The 21,946-nt window shown below is 59.1% G+C and overlaps 1 protein-coding gene across 2 annotated transcripts; it reads left to right on the forward strand.

Moving 5' to 3' along the window:
* The first annotated feature begins 1,507 nt into the window (after positions 1 to 1,507).
* Positions 1,508 to 21,534, forward strand: SLC45A1 (solute carrier family 45 member 1). Of its 2 annotated transcripts, XM_044236279.1 has the most exons (9): positions 1,508 to 1,615; positions 6,414 to 6,834; positions 7,394 to 7,486; positions 7,918 to 8,142; positions 12,207 to 12,949; positions 15,572 to 15,725; positions 17,198 to 17,374; positions 18,419 to 18,624; positions 21,136 to 21,534. In XM_044236279.1, the coding sequence occupies exons 2-9, from the start codon at positions 6,438 to 6,440 to the stop codon at positions 21,400 to 21,402; spliced, it is 2,262 nt and encodes a 753-aa protein (XP_044092214.1). In that variant the 5' UTR covers positions 1,508 to 1,615; positions 6,414 to 6,437; the 3' UTR covers positions 21,403 to 21,534. The 2 variants fall into 2 exon arrangements, with proteins under 2 accessions (XP_044092214.1, XP_044092215.1); XM_044236280.1 differs by lacking the exon at positions 1,508 to 1,615 and having other exon boundaries at positions 6,821 to 6,834; positions 7,394 to 7,445.
* The last annotated feature ends 412 nt before the right edge of the window (positions 21,535 to 21,946 follow it).

The raw sequence follows: 21,946 nt of genomic DNA on the forward strand, positions 1-21,946 counted from the left end.
CCGCTTCCCTGCATCAGACATTTCTAAGCTTCTCCTTGTTCTTAAAATATGACAGCAGCCCACGAGGGCTGCAGGCTGGGCCCAGTCTACCTCTTCAGCCTCCCCAGCCCCCACTCACCCTGACCTCTGCATCCCTGAACCAGCCCCACTGGTTTCTCAGTCCTACGCCCACCATGTCCTCTCCTGTCACAAGAGCTCAGCCTATGTGGATTCTTCTGCCTGGAACACACTGCCCTCCTTACTCAGCATTAGTGTGTTCCCATGTGTCCCTATGTGCCCCTTTCCTCAAGGAGCACCCGACCCTCTCACTGAGGTCAAATTCTCCCCATTATAAACTTTCACAGGGCCACATGCTTCCTCTTGTAACATTTTCTGTGGTTGTAATTTCACTACAGGCTGTCTATCTGCTCTATCATTATTTGATTCAGCACCCCCCTCACTTCTACCCCAGGCCCTTTGCACCTGCTCTTCCTTCTGCCTGGAATGACCTTCCCCCACATATCAGCATGGCTGGACCCCTGGCCTCCTCCTAGTCTTTCTTCACATGTCACGTTCTCCATAAGGACTCACAAACAACCCTGCTTAAAACTACACCACCCCTGGGGCACCTGGGTGGCTCAGTGGGTTAAAGCCTCTGCCTTCGGCTCAGGTCATGATCCCAGGGTGCTGGGATCGAGCCCCACATCGGGCTCTCTGCTCGGCCGGGAGCCTGCTTCCTCCTCTCTCTCTGCCTGCCTCTGCCTGCTTGTGATCTCTGTCTGTCAAATAAATAAAAACAAATAAAATCTTAAAAAAAAAAAAAAAACTACGCCACCCCCTCTCCAGCCCCACCCTCTCCAGCTCTTTCTCTGGGGAGTTAATACCTTCAGGCATGTCACTAATTCATGTTGTGTGTCTTGTTTGATGTGTCGTTCCCTCTCTACAGTGTTGGGCCACAGGGACGAGAACTTTCATCTGTTTTGTTCATTGCTATATCCCCAGTCCCTAGAACAGTGCCTGGCATAGAGTAGACCCCGATACATATTAAGAAATTCTTTCAAATTTCTAGACAGGACCAACTTACCTGATCTGTACAGTGGGCACAGTGCCTGGAGCCAACAGTGCTTTTAAGAATCGCCAAAAATAAAAAATAAAAAAAAAAAAGAATCGCCAAAAATGAGTGCATTTCTTTTAAAATCGGGGGGGTGGGGGGTGGGGGGGATGAGAACTCTTAGGCCGAGGAAGATAATCAAATACATAATGTTATCAGATTCATCCCTAACCAACACATTCCTAAAGGAAAACTGCAATATTGGGGGGGAGGGGAATGCTTGAGGCCACCGGAAGTCAACAGTGGGCCTGTTTCTGGGGCTTTCGGGCGAGCCCTGGAGGCGGGAGGGGTGCAGGCCGAGGCGGGGCGGTGCCGCTTTAAGGATGCTCTGCGGGTACCGGCCCCGGGCAACGCGGGATGCAGCGTGACGTCACGGCCCCGCCCCGCGGGGTGATGCTGCAGCAGCAGGAGCAGGAGCAGCAGCAGCGGCAGCGGGCCGGGGGCTGCCGGGCCGGGACCCGAGCTGCGCGCGGGCCAGGCGGGAGCCCGGCCTCGGAAAGGGATGCCTCCTGTCTCGAACCACAGGTACCCCCGTTTCCTCCCCGCGCTCGGCACAGCTTCCCGGCTCCACGCTGGAGCGACTCAGCGTAGGCCCCCGGGTGATCAGAGTGCCAGGACTGGGACTGGAGGTTGGCCCGGGGACCTTTGTTCTTCCTTAATGTCTAACTAACTGACCTGTAAATGGAACCCCCGGTGTCGCCCCCCACCCGGACCGCGGAACCCCCGGCCCACCGGAGGGTAGCGGCCGGCTGACAGCTTGGTTTCACCCTGGCCAGCAGGGAGAGCACACACGCTGCCATCTGCCCCAGGCTAATGCTGTGCTCATTGGTGCCAGAGGCCTGGTCCCCGGTCACCTGGGCAGGTGTCATCAGCTTCCGGTTCGCCTCCCGCCTGAGGCTGAACCCTCCAGAGGGCAGGGGCTTCTGGGAGGACCTCTGTCAGCTTCCCAGGATTAAGCTGATGGTGAGTTCATGGCCCAGGGTTCCTGCTTTCTCGCCAGGGCTGCCGCGGGAGGCTGATGGCAATTCAGTTCATTCTCATCTCCTCAACAAATAACTTCTCAAATTATTTCTGAGGCTACCATACTGCTTCTGTTTTCAGCTTTTATAGGGAAGTAGAGTCAGGTGCGAAGGAAACCCAAGTTCAGTGACTGACCAGGGCTTTGGGGATCAATTGGTTGTCAGGGAGGGGCGGGATTCCGGAGAGCGGAGGTGAGGGATGGGCCCCCAGTCAGTAACCAGTGCATTTAGAACACCTCCTCGGGTCCACGCAGCCCTTCGCTGACTTGGGAAGGTTTCCTTGAAGTATTAGCTTTGGGAATTGTTGGAAGGAAGAGTGGGGAAGGGATGTGGTCCCCTGGGACCCCAGGTGCAAAGCCTGTGTCCTATAAAGAAGAGGAGAGAGAGATGAGGAAATGATTTGGCTCATAGTAGGGTAATTTTTAGCATTCAAGTGACATGGGCATTGTTATTAATCATTTGTGGTTTAATCGTCCGGTGCCATCTAAGGGATTTGTTACTTGAAACATCCCCTGTTTTCAAGAAGCATGGTGGGCACAGCCTAGAACCTTTTGTGGGGCCAGGGATAGACATAGATATAGATATATATCTATATCTATGTCTCTCTATATATTTATATATATATATATATGAACTGAACTAATGCTCATAGTATGATCAGGATAGCAAGATGGTCTGGTAAATATTTGTATTCATGTATTAAAATTCTATTTCATTACTTTAAATTTCACTATTTTGAAATTTCACTATTTCATTATTTTGAATTTTAAGCATTCTTCTTAAACTTTCATGGACAGCTTTTAATAAATGTATTCTTGAAACAAAATAGTAACGCCGATCCCCCAATTCAAAAATGAACCCTCCGGAAAGACTTCTGGGAAGTCCAGGTTTCATTTCTGGCTTCGATGCTGTGGGGTGGGGTAGGGTAAGGCAAGGGAGTGGGGGTCTCCCTTTGGCTAGAACCGGCTGCGGGCTGTGTTTGAAAGCTAGGGGTGGTGGCTGGGTGTTGGCGACGTGGTCACGTCAGAGGCAGAGACACGTGCTAGCCACACAGTTCATAACCCTTTGCAAGAGTGTGCTCCCACCATATGCTGTCTAAATCTGAAATTCTTCCAAACTGGGCCGTGGTTCTTCATTCCAAAACAAAAGGCAAGTTGTCTCATGCCCGTGCACTAAGTTCCCTTTATGGGGGTAAAATGCTGATGGGGAAGAGTGGTGCCCTGTGCAGGCAGGGGCGAGGAGCCGGTGCAGAGGCCAAGAGGGAGTAGTCACCACAGTGGGGGGGGGGGGGTCTGACCGGACAGGTGGGGTCAGGCCAAGCTCTCCCACACACCTGTGCTAAAGGCCTCCCTTCTGACTTTTAAGCAGATGTTCTCATCACGCAGTATTCAAAGGGCGCCTTATTTCTGTGGTTTTAAGGAATGAGTGAAACTCCAGGAAATGCTAACAGGCACCTGGGTTTTTGAAGGCAAGACTGGCCAAAGGACAGATTTCTCTGGAGTATTTATGATGGGCCGAGCTAGAACAGGAGGAACAGAATCAAGAATTTAGCTTTTTTTTTTTTTTTAATGAAGTTTGACTTCCTTTTCATAAAGGTTTTTTTTTAAAAAGATTTATTTATTTTAGAGAGAGAGAGAGTGTGTGTGTGTATGTGTGTGTGTGTGTTGGAAGGGAGGCGGGCAGAGGGAGGGAGAGAGAGAGACTCTCAAGCAGACTCCCCTGCTGAACATGGAGCCCAATGCAGGGCTCGACGTCACGATCCCAAGTTCACGACCTGAGCTGAAATCATCAGGACGTGCAACCGACTGAGCCACCCAGGCGCCCCAGTTATGTTTTTAATGAAGTATACCTTGCCTACACGGTTTTTAGGTATACCTTTTCTTCTTTTAGAGAGAGCATGGGATGTTTCTAAGGTCACAAGGCAAGACATCTTATCCCCAGCTGTCCAAGAAGGAAGAGTAGACTGGGTCTCTGGGTATGTCCATCCCTGGCCTCTCAGAGCGAAATCCATCTCGTAGCAGGGGCGGCTGGGTGGCTCAGTGGGTAAGCATCTGCCTTCTTGCTCAGGTCATGATCTCAGGGTCCTGGAATCGAGTCCCGAATTGGGCTCCCCGCTCAGCGTGGGGTCTGCTTCTCCCTCTACCTCTGTTCTCGCTCTCTCTCTCTTTCTCTCTCTCAAGTAAATAAATAAAATCTTAAAAATAAAACAAAACAGGGCACCTGGGTGTCTCAGTCATTAAGTGTCTGCCTCCGGCTCAGGTCATGATCCCAGGGTCCTGGGATGGAGCCCCGCATCGGGCTCCCTGCCTGGCAGAAAGCCTGCTTCTCCCTCTCCCACTCCCCCTGCTGGTGTTTCTGTTCTCGCTGTCTTTCTCTGTCCAATAAATAAATACAATCTTAAAAAAAAAAAAGGCAAAACAAAACAACATAAAAGAAACCCGTCTCTCAGCAGGGCCACAAGGCCCTTCGTCGCCAGCTCCTCCGTCCCCAGTGACGTCCTGTCACCATGCGGACGTGGCGCCCGACGGCTGCGCGCGCATCTCCTGATTGCGCAGGTGCTTCCCGCTGCTTAGACTCCTTCCCTCCACTTTCCACCCAACTCAGGGGCCAAAACTTTGCCTTTCTTTTATCTCTGAGGCCTCGGTGTCTTGGTACTTAGTACTCACCAGATGGGAGAATGGGTGTGTAGGTGAACGGACAGGTGGGTGAGGCGTGGGTGCTTGGAAAGGGGAAGGGCGGACTAGACGAGGAATGGGTGGGGTGTGGTTACAGGTGGGATGCATGGGCAGGTGGAAGGGGGAATGAATGGGTCGATGAATGGGCTGTCGGGTTAACACGGGGCTCTGCATTCTGCTGGGGTGTCTCTCAAGAACATCACTTCCACTGCCGGTGTCTTCCGGACAGAAGGAGAACAACCCCTGAGCAGACGGCAGGGAGTTTAGGAGACAAATCTGGAGTGATGAGGCATTTCGGACCAGGGCTTCATAAAGAGCTTACGGACTAGGCATACCATGGTGGAGGGGGTGAGTTAACATCAGAAATCAGAGCTTCATTTTTAAAGCTTAAAAGTAGTTTTGGGGGGGGCAGGGAAGCCTGTAACATTTATCGTGGTAACTAACAACAGTCCCGGTCAGGAAGCCCATCGAAGTTGGGAAAGTTGACTTGGGTTGGGAGTCCACTTCTCGGGCAGGAGCTCAAAGGAGCATAGGCAATTGCTTTGTGGTGACAGATGGGGTAGGCTGTCACCAAGGCCGGCAGAACCCTCGAAGGTGCCCCTCGTGTGTTTGTCTCTGTCTCTTTCCCTCTGATCGTGGTAGACTTCCTCTCCCTGTGCTTAGTAAAATTGACATTGGCTAAAATGCACGGGTCAACGGACTAGAATCCGTTCTTTGAATATTTACCATCTAGATTCATTCCGAAGCAGTGAAACAGCTGCACCCAGGAACAGGCCTCTAAGTGACCGTTTGCAGACACCAGGGGGCACGTGCCCAGGCCCGAGTCCTTGCTAACTCCATACCCGGGGCCTGGGCATGGGGGATGTTCCTCTACAGGATGATTTAAAGACGGAGGCTATCTCTCTCTCTCTCCCCTCCCAGGACACGTGGGATTCAGGGTGTTTGGTTTATTTCTTTAAAGAGAGGATATTCAAACAAGAGTGAAGTCTCAGTTCTCCTGACTTGACTAAAGAATACTCACCCACGGGGTCTGTAAGGAAAGGCCTGGAATTCAACTCAAGCATTTGCTTTTAGGCAAGGGCCCCAGCCTCCCAGGAAGAGGAGACATAGTGACAGGCAGGGAGACCTCTGTGACTTTCCGCCCCATGAAGGAAAGGCTGTCCCCTGACCGGGCACAGGTGCTCAGGTCCTGCCCCAAGTCTGGTCTCCCCACCTCTCTGCTCCCCGGGGCAAAATTCATCCTGAATATAGGTGCAGGTCCTAAAATAGTCTGGCACCCTTCAGAGCCAGGGGGAGCCCGGCTGCTCCCACCTTCCAGGAGGTTCCTTGCCTGGCCCTCCTTCTGGAGCCTCTTTAGGGGACAGTCCCCTTGAGCTGGAGTGCAGAGACCTGAGGACGGGGTCGTCCCCCTGAGCGGTGAGAGAGCGCCAGCTGTGGTCTCCTGAGCCACATCCCCGAGCAGCAGGCCTCCACTCTGGGGGGCACATTGCTCTGAGAACCCCTCCCTTCCCGCAGGACAAGGATAAGCAGATGCCAGTCGGGGTGCGGGGGGAGCCACCTGGAAAGATTAACTCTGATGGCGGAGGCCCTGGTGAGTGACTGTCGCCCCCAAACGGGCTTTCCCCACAGGAACACGCACCGGCCCCCCCTACGATGATCCTCCCGGCGAGCAGCACCCCTCCGGGAGAGGCCCCGTTCCCCAGCTTGGCTCCTCAGGACTTCTGGAGGTCTCAGATCTCGGGCTACTCGGGGTCCGTGACCCGGCATATCAGCCACCGGGCCAACAACTTCAAACGACACCCCAAGAGGAGGAAGTGCATCCGCCCTTCCCCGCCCCCACCCCCCAACACCCCGTGTCCGATCGAGCTGGTGGACTTCGGGGACCTGCACCCCCAGAGGTCCTTCCGGGAGCTGCTGTTCAACGGCTGCATTCTCTTTGGCATCGAGTTCAGCTATGCCATGGAGACGGCGTACGTGACCCCAGTGCTCCTGCAGATGGGCCTGCCCGACCAGCTCTACAGCCTGGTGTGGTTCATCAGCCCCATCCTCGGTGAGCCCCAGCTCAGCCCCGATGGCGGACAGCCTCCGGACACCTTTGGAAGCTTCCGGAAGCCTGAGTTGAAGCAGCTAGAGGGTCCCAAGGGGACGAGGGGGAGCAAGAGGGAAGCTATGCTCATGGTCTGGGGCTGCGGGAGAACACAGTCGGGTCACCACACCCCGTAGTTTAAGTGACTTTGTCTAAACCAAACCACAGAATGGGCATTTCACAGACCCCAGGGATTCCTGGAGGATCCAAGCCCCAAAGCTTGATGTGGTTTGGGTCTGGGGAGGTCCTGGAATTTTGCGGATTCCCGAGGAAGGTCACGGCCACTTAGTGCTTTACAGGGGCCTGAGTGGAAAATGTGGGCAGAAGCCGAGCTATTCCAAGAGTCTGTCTTCTGTTTTTCTAGCCCAGGGTTGTGTGCCCCGAGTACTTTATTCGCTTGACGCCCTGGGACGTTTGGGGGCAGATGTCTGAGGGCTGTGACGGGGCTGTCTCTGTCCAGCGCGGCGTGCGGGGTGGGTTAGGGGGAGACCCCGGCTGTGACCCCTGGCCTGCTCTGTTTCAGGATTCCTACTGCAGCCACTGCTGGGTGCTTGGAGTGACCGATGTACCTCAAGGTTTGGAAGGAGACGCCCTTTCATTCTTGTCCTGGCTATAGGTCTGTTGTTTTGGAACTGAAATCAAGTGGAAAAAAAAAAAAAACCAAACAGTCCCCAACTGCTTCCTCTTAGAAAAATTTAAAATAGCATTGACCAAAGCAGCAACACAGATAAAATTCCACAGTGGGGTGGCAGCGAGCGCCCTGGAACCGGCCCGAGTTAACTATGGCCATCTAGCACCCTGGCTTTCCAAGAACAAGTTAAGATTTAGGTCATTCCCACTCGGCTTGACCGAATAAAGACCCCAATGCAAGCAAAATTGAGAACAAAACCAAAAAACCAAAACCCGTGGTGATTCTGGAGGGGACTTTTCCCATGGGCTCTGCTTAAAGTTTGGTGGAAAAGGAACTCTCGGGGCCAGCCTGGGGGGCTGGGGGAGGACAGAGCTGCTCCGCGTTCCCCGGGCGTGACTTTGTTTCTCCATCCGCAGGGGCGTTGCTGGGCCTCTCGCTCCTGCTCAACGGCAGGGACCTGGGCACGGCGCTGGCCGACTCATCCGACAACCACGAGTGGGGCCTCCTCCTGACCGTGTGTGGGGTGGTGCTCATGGACTTCAGCGCCGACTCCGCCGACAACCCCAGCCACGCCTACATGATGGACGTGTGCAGCCCCGCCGACCAGGACCGCGGCCTCAACATCCATGCGCTCCTGGCAGGTAGGTCTCCGGTTGGCGCAGCGGTGCCTTTCCTGTGGGCATTTCCGATCGCCCCAGTGCAAAACCCAAGTTGTAAAACTCAAATGTGGGGGGACACCTGGGTGTCTCGGTCGGTGAAGTGTCAGCCTTCAGCTCAGGTCATTGTCCCAGGGTCCTGGGATCGAGCCCCACATCGGGCTCCCTGCTCAGTGGAGAGCCTGCTTCTCCCTCTCCCTCTGCTGCTCCCCCTGCTTGTGCAAACTCTCTCTCTCTCTCTGTGTCCAATAAATAAATAAAATCTTTAAAAAAAAAAACCTCAACTAAATGGATGAACAATGAGCTGATTGAAAATACCGATTTCCAACGATCTAGTTCAGCAGGATTCTGTGTGTTGGCCTGCGCGCCGACGTGCACGAGCTACGCGTGTGCGTGGGTAAGTCTCCAAGTGCGTGTGCCTGCGGGCACCTGATTCTCGCCGTTCACGGAGTTGCTGTCTACAAAGCCGCCGCGAGCCCTGAGTTGGCCAGCTCGGAGTCCCTGCCCAGGACGGGGACAGGGTTGGGTCTCACTCTCACCAACCGCGTCGGCACTTCAACCTGTTTTCTGCGTTTCTGCCTAAAGACACTTTCTGAACGTGGATCACAGATCCACAAACACGGGCGCGTGCGTGGCCGACAGCGCCGGAACGTGTGCCTGAGCAAAGCTGACCTCACGCACGTGTTTGCCCCCCAAGACCCAGCACCTCCTCCTGGATGAGCGCGACCCGCGGGGGCCGTTTTAAACGGTGATGTCACCCCCCCCCCAAAAAAGGCAAAAAGTCCACAGAAAAGTGGCATCATGTCGACAATAAAAAGTTTGGCTGTTCACACCCTTGAGGGCCGAAATAAGGAGGCAGAGCGTCGCCTTGTTGGGCCTCTGTGGACCTGGCATGTCAGGGAACCGGCCAGGGCTCGCTGCTCTGCCGCAGCCGGTGTGATCGCGTGTGGCCTGGGTACTGACCGGTCACATTGGAGTGAGCAGGGAAATTGTCACATACAGAGTCTGCCTCCGATGAGGAGTCGAGCACACGCGAGTGCCACGTACTCACACACACGTGCCACGGACACACACGCACACGCCCGAGCTGCATGTGCGGCCAACGGGAGCAACGAGCCTCGGGAGGTAAGACACGAGGCAGGAATGACCGTGGAGCCGCAGAGCCTGGGCGGTGAGCAGAAGGGAGGGGTGCGGAGGGCGAGCCTTACCCTCCATGACCCCACACGGGAACACTTCGAAAGAACTGACTGCGGAAAGGAGGATTCAGTACGATGTTTGCTTATCACAGTATCCCCGGAAAAGCAGTTCTCCCGGCTTTCTTCTATGAAACACGGACTAAAACGGTCCCGTTGAAGAAAGCGTCGGGAAGTGTTTCTAAAGGTCAAGGGGAAGACGTAACAAGACCGGCTTGCGCAGGACCTGGGTGAACACGGGGGTGAGGCCAGCGGCTCCAGGATCGGGAAGGTTGAATCAGTTCTGGGCTTTTCCTCCTGTTCAGTGCGGCGACGTTGGGCAAACTGCTCCGTCTGTCCAATCCCAGCTGTTTCTTCTAGAAAATGCCACGCTGTCTCTGTTTGCACACAGGTGTGGATGGGGACAGGGAATTTCTTCAGGGGTCTCGGCTGGGCCAGTGCTGGAGTGTGGGGGGGAGCAAGGCGGACCCCGTTTTTTACCTGACAGTCTTCTGACTTGTTGCTGTTCTTTGTAAAAAGATTTATTTATTTATTTATTTTGGAGAGAGAGAGAGAGAGAGAGAGAGCACATGCACAGATGCATGAGTGGGGGGAGGGGCAGAGGCAGAAAGAGAGAGTCTTGAGCAGACTCCATGCTGAGTACGGAGCCTGACCCTGGGCTCGATCTCCCCACCCCGAGATCGTGGCCTGAGCCAAAATCAAGAGCCGGATGCTTAACCGACTGAGCCACCTGGGTGTCCCTTTTTGTTGTTGTTGTTGTGTTAGAATACACATCATTAAAAAAAAAAATCACCATCTTAACCAATTTTAAGTGAACAGTTTGGTGGCATCGAGCGCACTCCCGTTGTGGTGGGGCCATCACCACCGCCCACCCCTGTCACACACACACACACAACTTTCTCATCTTATAAAACTGAAACTCTGTCCCCACTGAACACTAACTCCCGTCCCCACGCCCAGAACCCCAGGCTCTCCGTGTGCTCTCTCTGTCTCTGCCATTTCGACAGCTCTGAGTCCCTCCTGTGGGTGGCCTTATGCGGTGCTTGTCTTTTTGAGACTGGGCGGTTTCACTTCGGACAGTGGTCGTCCCCGTGGTGGCAGGTGTCAGAATGTCCCTCCCGTGCGTGCTGGAGTAACGCACCGTTGTGCGCAGAGATCGCCTCCGGCTTCTCCATTCCCCTCTTGCTGGACACTAGGCGGCTGCCACATTGCAGCTCTTGTGACTCCCGCGGCTACAGACTTGGGGGGCTTACGGTTCTTTGGGCTTTAAACCGAGACGGGAAGGTGCTGGATCGTACGGTAATTCGATTCTAAATTTTCTGAGGAGCCCCCCAGCAACACTGTTGGGTTACGATTTCCCCCATATCTCCGCCAACACTTACTATTGTCTCGCTGTTTTGATACAACCTGATGGGTGCGAGGTGGGCTCTATTGTGGCTTCGGTTTGCATTTCCCTGGTGGCTACGGACGCTGAGGCCCCTCCGACTGCCTCCCGGCCATCGGCGTGTCTTCCTGGGAGAAATAGCTGGGAAACGGAACTGTGAGTCCTTTGCCCATGTTTGAATCCGGTTGTCTCTGTTTTCGAGGATGAGCGATGTCCTGTTTCTTTCCCCTGAGAATATATTTGCTTCAGTCATTGTTTTGTTTTTTTTTTTTAAAAAGGTCAATAGAGGTCATCTCAAATCTGACCTTATTTAAGGGCCACAAAATAGCAGTTGTGTCTTGGAGAGAGGTGAGAGATGCTCGTGGGGACCACGAAGGTGGGGAGTTAGGAATACCAAGAGGAGGGGTGACGTGAAATTCCAAGACCTGTAGGGACAGTTGGGGACAGATGAGGGCGCTCCGGGGGGGAACCGTGAAGTGATGGGTTTCAGGGCCACGTGGCAGCGTGAGGGGCCCGTGCAAGGCTGAGCTGCGTGTGTCTGAGCCCAGGCCTTGCTGCAGAAGTTCCGCTTTACAAGAGGCCAGTTCTCCCCAAGGCGGAGGGCGGCCGGATCGCAGGGGCGGTTGGCATTCGGCAGCAGCAGGAGGAAACGGAGGAAACTCACCTCCCAACCAGCTGGAAATGTTGCTGGACTCGAGATAAGATAAGGCCGCAGTCCCTGGGGTGTAGCAGCGGGGTGGGCCGGGGGTGCTGGGGACGTGGGAGCGGGCGACGGGGAAGCAGAACTTTCTGGAGCGAAGTGCTGCTGGCTGTGGGCAGCGTGGCATCGCCCACCTTTTTACGCCGCGCTGCGTGAATCCGCTTGCCGTGCACCTGTTCCCCGAGGCCGTGGGGTGCTGCGAGCAGGAGCAGAGGACCGGATCCCCGCAGCCTTGTTGTTTCCTGCCGGCTTGCTGAGCCGGAGGGCGAGGGGGGCCGTCCTTGGTCATCATTGGGGGTGACCCCTAGTGGTGGCCGCACATGAGGACGCGGGCCTCAGGCGAGAACCACCAGGGTGGCCGCGTGAATCCCACCCCCCACGTGCGTGTGTGGTCTGTGTGTTGGAGAAGAGATCTTCCCTGTTTGCCCGGCACTGACCCTGGGGGGCCGGGCCTCCTGGAAGGGGACTGTGAGCCAGTGTAGACATTCAGTAATCCGGCAAGGCCACGGGTAATTGGGACAGATGTGGATGGGTGGGCACCATGCTGTTTGCTCTGGGGCCAGGCAACCCCGGGGGGTGGCCCGTGACCAGGAGAGGGCCCCCCCAATCCCATTCTCCTTCACAGTCTGTCTGGGGTTTAGGAGGGACCGACGCCGGATGTGTGTCCTCGCAACGGATTTGGCCACTGAGTCAGATGCGGAACCGCGACTGGCAAGGGCCCGCCCCCACCCCCCGCCTGCTCGGGGGTACTTAACTCCGCTTCTCTCCCCAGGCCTCGGAGGAGGATTCGGTTACGTGGTCGGGGGCATCCACTGGGACAGAACCAGCTTTGGAAGAGCCCTGGGCGGGCAGCTGAGGGTCATCTACATCTTCACCGCGGTCACCCTGAGCGTCACCACCGTCCTGACCCTGGTCAGCATCCCCGAGAGACCCCTGCGGCCGCCGGGCGAGAAGAAGGCCGCCATGAAGAGCCCGAGCCTCCCGCTGCCGCCTTCGCCGCCGCTGCTGTGCGAGGAGGGGGCGGGCGAGCCCCTGCCGTGCCCCGCGGCCGCCGGCCCCTACGCCAGCTTCGCCAGCCCCATCTCGCCGCTCAGCCCGCTCACGCCCAAGTACGGCAGCTTCAGCAGCAGGGACGGCTCCCTGACGGGCCTCAGCGAGTTCGCCTCGTCCTTCGCCACCTCCAACATCGACAGCGTGCTCATCGACTGCTTCCCGGCCGGCGCCGACCCCTACCTGGCCCTCCCGGGCAGCGCCCCGCGGCCGGCCCTCAGCGTCAGCTTCCCCCGGGCCCCCGACGGCTTCTACCGCCGGGACCGCGGCCTCGGGGACGGGCGGGAGGGGGCCCTGGCCGCGGGCCCCGACGGGGACGTGCTGAGGGTGGGCTCCCTGGACGCCCCCAAGCCGCGGTCGGCCGGGATCCTGAAGAGACCCCAGACCCTGGCCATCCCGGACGCGGCCGGAGGGGGCGGCGGTCCCGAAAGCGGCCGGAGGAGGAACGTGACCTTCAGTCAGCAGGTAGAGGTGAAGGGGGGAGGGCAGAGGTCAGAGGGCGCCGGGGCCGCACCCCGTCGGGAGTTCGACGGAAAGAGGGGCTGTCGCTCTGCTCCGGGAAGCCCGCCCGAGCCCCGGCCAGAGGCCTCGGGAAGTCGGTGGGTCGAAGCCCACGAGGCCTGCACGTGGCGGGGGAGAGGCTGGGCCCGCGCCAGGGGGCTCCGAGGGCCTGTCGGGGGTCCGGCAGCGGCTTACCGTGCCGGTCCCCGTCCGAGGGACGCTGCTTTGAAACGCGGCCACGTTGGCCCCAAGATAGTTCGGGCGCAGAGGGCCCTGGGGTGCGTTTGTCAGAAGCGCCCGCAGTGTTTCTCCGAGGGCTCGCCGCGCGCGTGGCCTGCGTGACTGTGGGCCCCGCAGAGCTCGGTGTCCCCCCGGGACAGACACCCCACGGAGGGCGAGTCTGGGCCCTCCCGGTGTCCATCCTCAGCCGGCCCCGAGGCTGTCAGAACTCTGGATTCTAAAAAGCAGCGCGAGGCATGGACTGGCCGGTGAAGAACTTTCCAGAAAGCTGTTTGTGTGGTATTTCGTATTCGTCAGATGGGCGGGGAGGCCACCAGCTGACACGTGAGACTCGCCGTGGTCAGAGTCCGCGGTCACCTCCCGTGAAAGAACGGCTCTGCTGCTCGCTTGAAGCAGACGTAACAGTTCTGGGCCCGCCTGCCCCCAGCGGGGTCACAGGGTGAGAGAAGGTTCTGGTGAGGACCTGGAGCTTCTGTGAAACCGCGCGGCCCCGAGGGCAGCATGCGGTCACTCGGGGGCACCCCTGCTGCCCTGCCCGGCGTGTCCCTGAGACCCGAAGCCCCCCCAGGCCCCGGAGGGTTTGCTCCTCAGCCAGGCAGCCCCCGCCCCCACGCCCGGCCGGGCTGACGGACGCCCCGGTTCGGGAGAGGCTGACCGGAGACGCATTTTGAGGTTGTTGTTCCTTTTCTCTTGGGTTAAAGGTCAAGGGCGTCCGTATGTCTGGTTCGCTCTTTGGGCCCGTGCGGCCTTCTTCGTCTTGAGAGTGACTGTCCCTTGCTGTGAGGATGGGTCCTTGTGGCGAAGTCCCGAGGGCACCTCCTGGGCTCAGGTCCGGAAAAGGTCTGAAGAACCGAAACCCACTAGAGGGTTAGGCAGTCCGGTTACCGTTGGAAGAAAGAGCTCTAACGGCTGGAGGGTGTTAGCCTCGTCTGTCCCTTGATGACATCAGGGCGCTCCGCGGGAGGTCTTGTCGAGGGCGGGTCACCCGAGGCCGCTTCCGGCAGTTCAGACGGGCGTCAGATACAGTTCCTTAGTTACGGTTGAAACTCCCGTTCGAATCCTTTCTTCTAGGTCCATTCTCAGTACAGCATCATTTATGAGCCTGCTTTAAAAAATTACTTATTTATTTATTTATTTGAGAAAAAGAGAGAGAGAGAGAGAGAGAGAGAGGGGAAGAACGAGCACCAGCAGGGGGAGTGGGAGACAGAAGCAGGTTCTCCGCTGAGCAGGGAGCCTGATGCGGGGCTCGATCGCAGGACCCTGGGACCATGACCTGAGCCCCCAGGCACCCCATGAGCCACCTCTTTGAGGAAAGGAAAGGTCGTGAGTTACCTGCGAGCGCACCTAGCCTCAGGTGGGCACTCAGGTGTCATTTCAGCGGTCTTCCTCCGGCCGCCGTGGTGACAAGCCCCGTGGACATGACTGCCCGTGGACCTGGTATCCTGGGCTCTCAGCTTCCTCTGGGTCTCCCCACTTGGCCGACAGCCGCACAGGCTCCCTTGGCCCCGGAGTTGGGGCGGCGTCCCTTCCTCACCCCTGCGGCTTGCAGAACGGTTGGCTCCCCCAGCTGGTGTCTGGCCAGACCCAGGCAGGGCGACGGAGGAGTGACGCCTTCCCGTGCCAGGAAGGGTTGGCAAAGCGAATCAGGGAGCGGGTTTGCCGCGGGCCTGGTGCTCCTGGGCCCCAGAGAGAGACCCATCTGCGCTGAGGGCCAGGGGAAGTGTGTTTGCTCCCTACGTCTGCTCCCTCGGCCGCCCCAGCCTCCGTGTAGGCGGGAGTCCCACCGGCCCAAGAGAACGGGGAACAGATTCCCCAGGCCTCTTGCAATAAGTCCCTTTTATACCCTGCTGTTCCAGAAAAGAAGGGACATTTGTAACGTCTGGATTTGAACCGACCCATAGTTCTCATATTTCAAGTGTGTCCCCCATTGGGCACGGTATCCACTCCCTCTCCGTGCACAGACGGCTCACCCTGTGGCCACAGTGCGGGCACCCCCCCCCCCACGTTTTGTTCGTGGCCGCTGCAGGTGTGACGAGACGACATAATGCTGGCTGTCCTGTTCAGGTGGTGCTGCACAGCGTGCGTGCGTGCGTGCGTGCGTGTGCGTGAGTGCATTTGTACATGCCGTAGGCGTACGCGCATGAGTGTACGCACGCGTGTGTGTGCACGCACATGCGCGCCCTGTGTACGTGCTCATGCGAGTGTGTGCCCGTGTGCGTACATACGTGCGTGCACGCGTGTGTGCAGGTGCATGTGTGCGTGCGTGTGCACACACGCGTCCCCGGACGGCCGGAGCCCGGTGCCCTGACAAGCGGCCTGTGCGCGCTTCCTCTCCCTCCTCCCCAGGTGGCAAACATCTTGCTGAACGGCGTCAAGTATGAGAGCGAGCTGGCGGGCTCCGGCGAGCCGGCAGGGCAGCCCCTGTCCGTGCGGCACCTCTGCGTCACCATCTGCCACATGCCCAAGGCCCTGCGCAACCTCTGCGTCAACCACTTCTTGGGTGAGCCCCTGGCCAACCTCCTCGTCCGTCCGCGTCCCGGCCTGGGGCTCACTGCGGGGGACGCGGCTGCCGGACCTGGGGCTCCCGCCCCCGCCAGCCTCCCAGGGCGCCCCAGAGCCCCGCGTCCTGTCCCGAAGGGACACTTTCCATGCATGTGGACTCCCCAGATGCCACCCAGGGTGGGGCCTGGGAAGGGCCAGAGAGATGCCTCCTCCAGGCAGCCCCAAAGTAAGCCAGGTTGTCCAGACAGAGGCACAGCCCTGCCCCCGTGCCGGACACCTGGTCTCCTCCGAGTCCAGGTTCCCATTACCAAAAGCTTTTCAGACCACTCGCAGTTAAGTGACGGACGCTGCTGATGGGGAGCTTGGGTCTTAAGCCCGTCTGGGCATCACTGCTGTCTTCCTCCTCAAGCCAAGACAGACACACACGGACACTCCCACGTGCCCGCGGGGGCCCAGCACTGGCCTTGAGCCCACGAGCCCTGGCGTTCTGATCGCCACGGAAAAGCCCAAGCTCGCATCTCATTCCGTTTGGGATCTCCTTGCCGTCAGGCTGTCGAGCCGCGGAGGATGATTACAAATTTGAGATGCTCCGGGGCTCTCGAACACTGTGGGATGTAAATCAGGATGTCTCTCTAGAAGGCAATTTAGCAACAGGCAAGAATCTTAAAAATGCCCATAGCCTTTATCCCAGTGACCCTCCCTGGCATTCTTTGCAAGGAGGCAATCGGAGCTGTTACCGGGCATCTACGTCCCAGGGATCCGCCAGCACGATTCCTAAGAGCCAGACGCTGGGGGGCAGGGGCGGGGAGGAGGGGTGCAGGGGGAGGCAAAATGCCCGCAGTGCAAGGAGGGGTTAGATGGAGGAAGGGCGTGTCTGCCTCGTGCAATACTTGGCTGCCATTGAAAGGGGCTGTTTAGGAACACGAAATGGCACAGGGAGGTGTATATGAGAATTATTGGGCTTCGGGAGGTCCAGCAAACGCCACCCCTTCCTCTACCAAAGACACTGACACGGGCGTCAGAGGAACGGAGCCCTGCGGTGTGGACGGGGAGGGGCCCCAGCGGACCTCCATCCGCGGTCACGTGCCGCCCCCTCGTGCCCGTGGCGACCTCCCCCCGCACCTTCTTGTCCCCCTTGCAGAGAGGCGAGTGAGGGGCAGGAGAAGGCGTGAGGGGTTCGCTCTCCTCATGACGATAGTGTTTGGGCAAAGGACAGAATATGACCTTTCACGCCATAGAGCCTGTGTTTATAAGACTATTCGCTTAAAAAAAAAAAAAAAAAGGTGGGGAAGCTGTGCGAGCTTAGCAGAGGTCACGTGGTCTCGTCTCGGGGTAGTGAGGCTGCAGGTACTTTCCCCGTCAGGTTCCGGATCCACACGCACCGCGAATTACTCTGAGCCCGGGTCGAAGCACCTGTGGGCGGAGGCGGGGCCGCGGGGCCGCTGGTCACCAGCCCTTCCCCCCCGCCAGGGTGGCTCTCGTTTGAGGGGCTGCTGCTGTTCTACACGGACTTCATGGGTGAGGTGGTGTTTCAGGGAGACCCCAAGGCCCCGCACACGTCGGAGGAGTATCAGAAGTACAACAGCGGGGTCACCGTGGGCTGCTGGGGGATGTGTATTTACGCCTTCAGTGCTGCCTTCTACTCAGGTACCCGCCGCCCTGGGGGGGTGCGGAGGGGCTCGGGGCCCCCGGGGGAAGTGTGGCTTTAGTGGGGTCCTGGGATGAAGGGAGGTCTGGGTCTTCACCGTCGTGGGCGTGGCACCCCTGTTGGGGACAACCTGGTTGGGGCCAGCGGGCAGAGAGGCCAGGCCCGGGGAAGGGAGGGCGAAGTGGGGGCTTCGGGAGGAACACGGAGGTCGCCTCTAGGCGGTCGTCTGCCAACCCCACCGCCCCCATCCTTCCCGTGTGGATTCACGTGGCAACTGGTCCAGAGGTGGGGAAGGGGCAGCTGAGAAGGGGGGTGGGGGGCGGGTATGTGGGGAGAGCCAAGCCCAGAGACTGCGGGGACCCTGAGGTTGGCAGTGGGGGACCCAGGGGACAGAGGACGCGGAGCTGGGTCCCTGCGGGGAAGCCTGGGTGCTGGTGGGGCACCAGCCAATTTTCACCTCGGGGTCAGCCCCGGGGTTCCGTCAGGGGCCAGTGGGCGCTTTGGGCCTCGCGGGCCACACAGCCTGCGGGGAAGCACCGGGCGCGCCCCGGGAGACTCGGAAGCCGCCTCGGATGGACGAGATGCTTCTGTCTGAGGCGCGTGCGTGGCCGAGTCCCAGTGGGACCTCCTTTATGTTTGACGGGAACTGGGATTTCAGACAATTTTCACGTGTCACAAAATATTTGTCTCCTTCTGATCTTTTTTTAAACCATCTAAGAATATAAAAACCGTCCTTCACTCTAGGCCAGCTTGGTTTTGCCTCCCTGTCCTGCACCCCGAGCCCTTCTGCTGTTTTGGCCCAAGATCCCTTCACCTGCACCCCCACACCCCCACCCCAGGGCCTGCCGTCCCTCTAGACCCCCCTGGCCCGGGTGCCCCCCGAGCCGTCGCCCCAGGCTCCCCACCCCCAAGCAGGCCTTCTGGTCTGGGGCGAGCTGCCAGCCAGCAGTAGGGCCAGCCCCAGGGAAATGGCCCTGGGACACGGAGGCCCCGGGGCCACCGGGCGGTGCGGCGGGCTGCTCATCTGCCTTTCCGGCCCACAGCGATTCTCGAGAAGCTAGAAGAATACCTCAGCATCCGTACGCTGTACTTCATTGCCTACCTGGCCTTTGGCCTGGGGACCGGGCTCGCCACCCTGTCCAGGAATCTCTACGTGGTCCTGTCCCTCTGCATAACCTACGGGATTTTATTTTCCACCCTGTGCACCCTGCCCTACTCGCTGCTGTGTGATTACTACCAGAACAAAAAGGTAAGGGTCTCCGGTTTCTGCTTCGGGTCCTGAAGAGGCCTGCCTGGGCCTGGCTTGCCCTGTCCCGGCAGCCTGGAGAAACCCCACCTGAGACGTGGCCCGGGGAGCAGCCCCGCACGGGAAATGGGGGGCCCGTTTGAACATTCAGAAAGTCAGCTGCTGAGCGCAGAGCATAAACGCGAGCAGGGAGTGGCCCGGGGAGGCCCCCCCGTCCGTGAGGGAGGATCACACAGCTGGGACGGTGGCAGGGGAGGCCCACCCCTTCGTGTCCCCTTCTGGCAGGTTTTGGGGTCGCCTGTTAGCACTGGGCCTCGGGCGAGGAAAGGGAGGCCCTCACCTGGGACACAAAACACCCAGTGGTCAAGGTCGACAGTAGGTTAACCCGGTATTTCTAAAGAAAGAATGAGTACGGAGGCTTCAGCTGATCAGAGTGTCAGGACTTTGAAGACCGGAAGTTGCCGCCCCCGGAGTCTTGCTTGTAGAGTCTTCTAGAGGCTCACATTCCGGTCAGTCTCTGCCCAATCGCAGGGCCGAGGCCTAGGCCAGAGGAAAAGCCAGGAGACTCGGTCCTGTCTTTATGTACGATTCTGACCTTTGGCTAGCGTGCGTTGTCCTTGAGCGGCTGGCGGAGCTGGGGGCCGCCGCACACCACCGTGCCGTCCGCCCACTCCCGGTGGGGGCTGTGTGTCCCCAGAGCTGGGTCATCGCGCCGCCATCAGTTCAGAACCCAAAGAAACCCCATACCCATGAGCCGTCCCCCTTCCCGTCCTTCTGCCCCCAGCCCCCGAGACCACGAAGCCACTTTGTGCCTCTCTGCATTTGCTTGTCGGGACGTGTCGCGGAGGCAAACCCGTGTCACACTCGGTGTCATGTTTTCAAGGTGCATCAAGTCGTGGCCCGGGGCACGGCTTCCTTCCTTCCTGCCCCGACGATGCTCCCATCAAGGATTTTTTTGCAGTAACTTGGAGATTTGAAAATACTGCATTAGAAGATCACCCTGACCCCTGGGTTTCTCACACACACCCCCTTTTGATTTGGGGCTTTGTCGCCTCCCCCAGGCCTGGCCCAAGAGGCATCCTGAGTTGTTTTAGGGGCTTCCAAGTATCTGATGAGTTCAGTTCACAATGTTTTTTGGGAAGAGTCACATCTGCCTGGGACTCCAGGCATGACAGTGAGCCCGCCCTTGGGCCCGAGGGTGGCAGCCATGGCGGCCCCTCCCAGCCCCTTCCCTGCCAGCCATGGGACTCCCGGACATGCTCACAGGCAGTGGCCACAAGGACAGCACTTCCCCCGGGTCGGGAACGGTGGGGACAGAGGCTGTGATGGCTGGAGAGCGAACCCTGCGCTGCCAGCCCAAGCCGGCAGCAGCTAAGAGACCCGGGCGGGGAGGGGACTTGAGTGATGCCACCCCTGCTGGCTGGGGCCTCTGCTTCCTCCCAACACCCCCCTGGCCACCATCCCCTTGTCTGTTCCCTGCAGGCCTGAGACCCCCTTGACTAGGGAAAACAAACTGGGGAAAAAAGCCAGTTCTTGGTGGGAGGCTGCCCCACCCTGTGCGAAGGGATTCCCAGAGCCTTGGGTCGCCCTAAGTGAATTTGGTCAGCACTCCGGGAAGCCTTGGGCTGCTTGCTTGTAGAGTCTTCTAGAGGCTCACATTCTGGTCAGTCTCTGCCCAATCGCAGGCTCAGGGCTCACCTGTGATCGCCAGCCCCCCTCCCCCGCATCCCTGCTGAGGCCTTGCCGACTGTGCGTGGCCATGGGGGGAGGCACACTTTCCCCAGGACACGCGCGTGCGCATTCACACAGCACCTTGCGGGTGCCACAAGGACAGGGAGGTCCGGATGCAGGAGGCCGGCCCCAGGCAGTGCACACAGTGTCTCGGGGGCGGGGGGGCACCCATCTGCTGCCTCGTGGGGGGTGGTGGCCCGTGCGGGGAGCAGAGGGAGGGGACCCACGCCGCCTCCAGCCACCATCACCCCAACAGCTCTGCTCAGAGGCATGTCTTCACCCCCAAGCCCCCATTTGGTGCCGGGGTGGCACGGAGGGAACGTGGCCTGTCCACCCTGGGGGCCACAAGGGGCTCGGCAGAGCAGCCCAAGGAGCAGGCACAGCCGTGAGAGGCTATTTCAGGGTGTGTGACGGCCGCGCAGCCGACAGAGGCTGGGAGAGGGGCTGAGCCGGGACGCGGAGTGCTCCCCCAGCCCGGCAGGCCGCCTGTCTTTCAGGGGAGAAGAAGGCCAAGGCCAGGCGGCCGGGGCCGGGGAGAGCCTCCGCGCCGCCTGGGCCTGCGGGAGCGTCCGCCGCGGTGAGTCGCGGATTCTTCTCGCTGCCGTCATCTCTCCGAGCACAGACGTTACTAAGCTCTTGGCTGAACTCCCGGCGCGCGTCGGCGCTGGAAAGTGTGAGCCGGTGGCGCGTGGGCCGCGCGGGTGCCCGGGGCCTGCAGGCGACGCGGGGCCGGGTCCCGCCGCGGCCCAGGGCTCCCGCTGACGGTGTCTCCTTCTGGGTCAGTTCGCAGGGTCCGGCGCGGACGGCACCCGGCGGGGCATGGGCGTGGACATCTCCCTGCTCAGCTGCCAGTACTTCCTGGCCCAGATTCTGGTCTCCCTGGTGTTGGGGCCTCTGACCTCGGCCGTGGGCAGCGCCAACGGGGTCATGTATTTCTCGAGCCTGGTGTCCTTCCTGGGCTGCTTGTACTCCTCCCTGTTTGTCATTTATGAGATCCCTCCCAGCGACGCGGCCGAAGAGGAGCACCGACCCCTCCTGCTGAACGTCTGAGCCCCGAGTCCCGGCCTTGGCCCCGAGCCCGTGCCCGGGGGTCTGGAGCAGGCCGCCTGGTGAGAAGCCCGAGGCCCGGGTGGACGTGGGACCGGCCTCCTGCGGAATGTACATATGTGATAAAACAATAAACGGCGGCCGCGAAGCCTACGGTTTCTCGTCGTGGCTCTCCCAAGGGTGGAGAGGTGCCCTGGGGAGTGGGGTGCTCCCCGCGGGGGCTCGGGGAAGGGACTCCAAGGTGGGTGGAGCTCAGTGGCCCTCATCTGGCGGCACGTTGTCACCCCGGCCCCGCCGGGAAGACATCGGCGATGTCTGGAGACGGTTCTGGTTGTCACAACTCCGGTGCCTACCGTCCGGAGATGCCTCGGACCTCCCACCATCACAGGACGGCCCCCACAACGAGGAATGCTCCAGCCCCAGAGGTCAATCGTGCCGAGGTGCAGAACCAATCTCTTGCCCACTGCATCCCAGAATGGAGTCAGAGTGCGCAGTGCTTTGGGTCAGAAGGCCTCGTGTCCATTCATTCATTCATTCATTCATTCTT

This window comes from Neovison vison, chromosome 2 (genome assembly GCF_020171115.1).
Source record: "Neovison vison isolate M4711 chromosome 2, ASM_NN_V1, whole genome shotgun sequence".
Lineage (NCBI taxonomy): Eukaryota > Metazoa > Chordata > Mammalia > Carnivora > Mustelidae > Neogale > Neogale vison.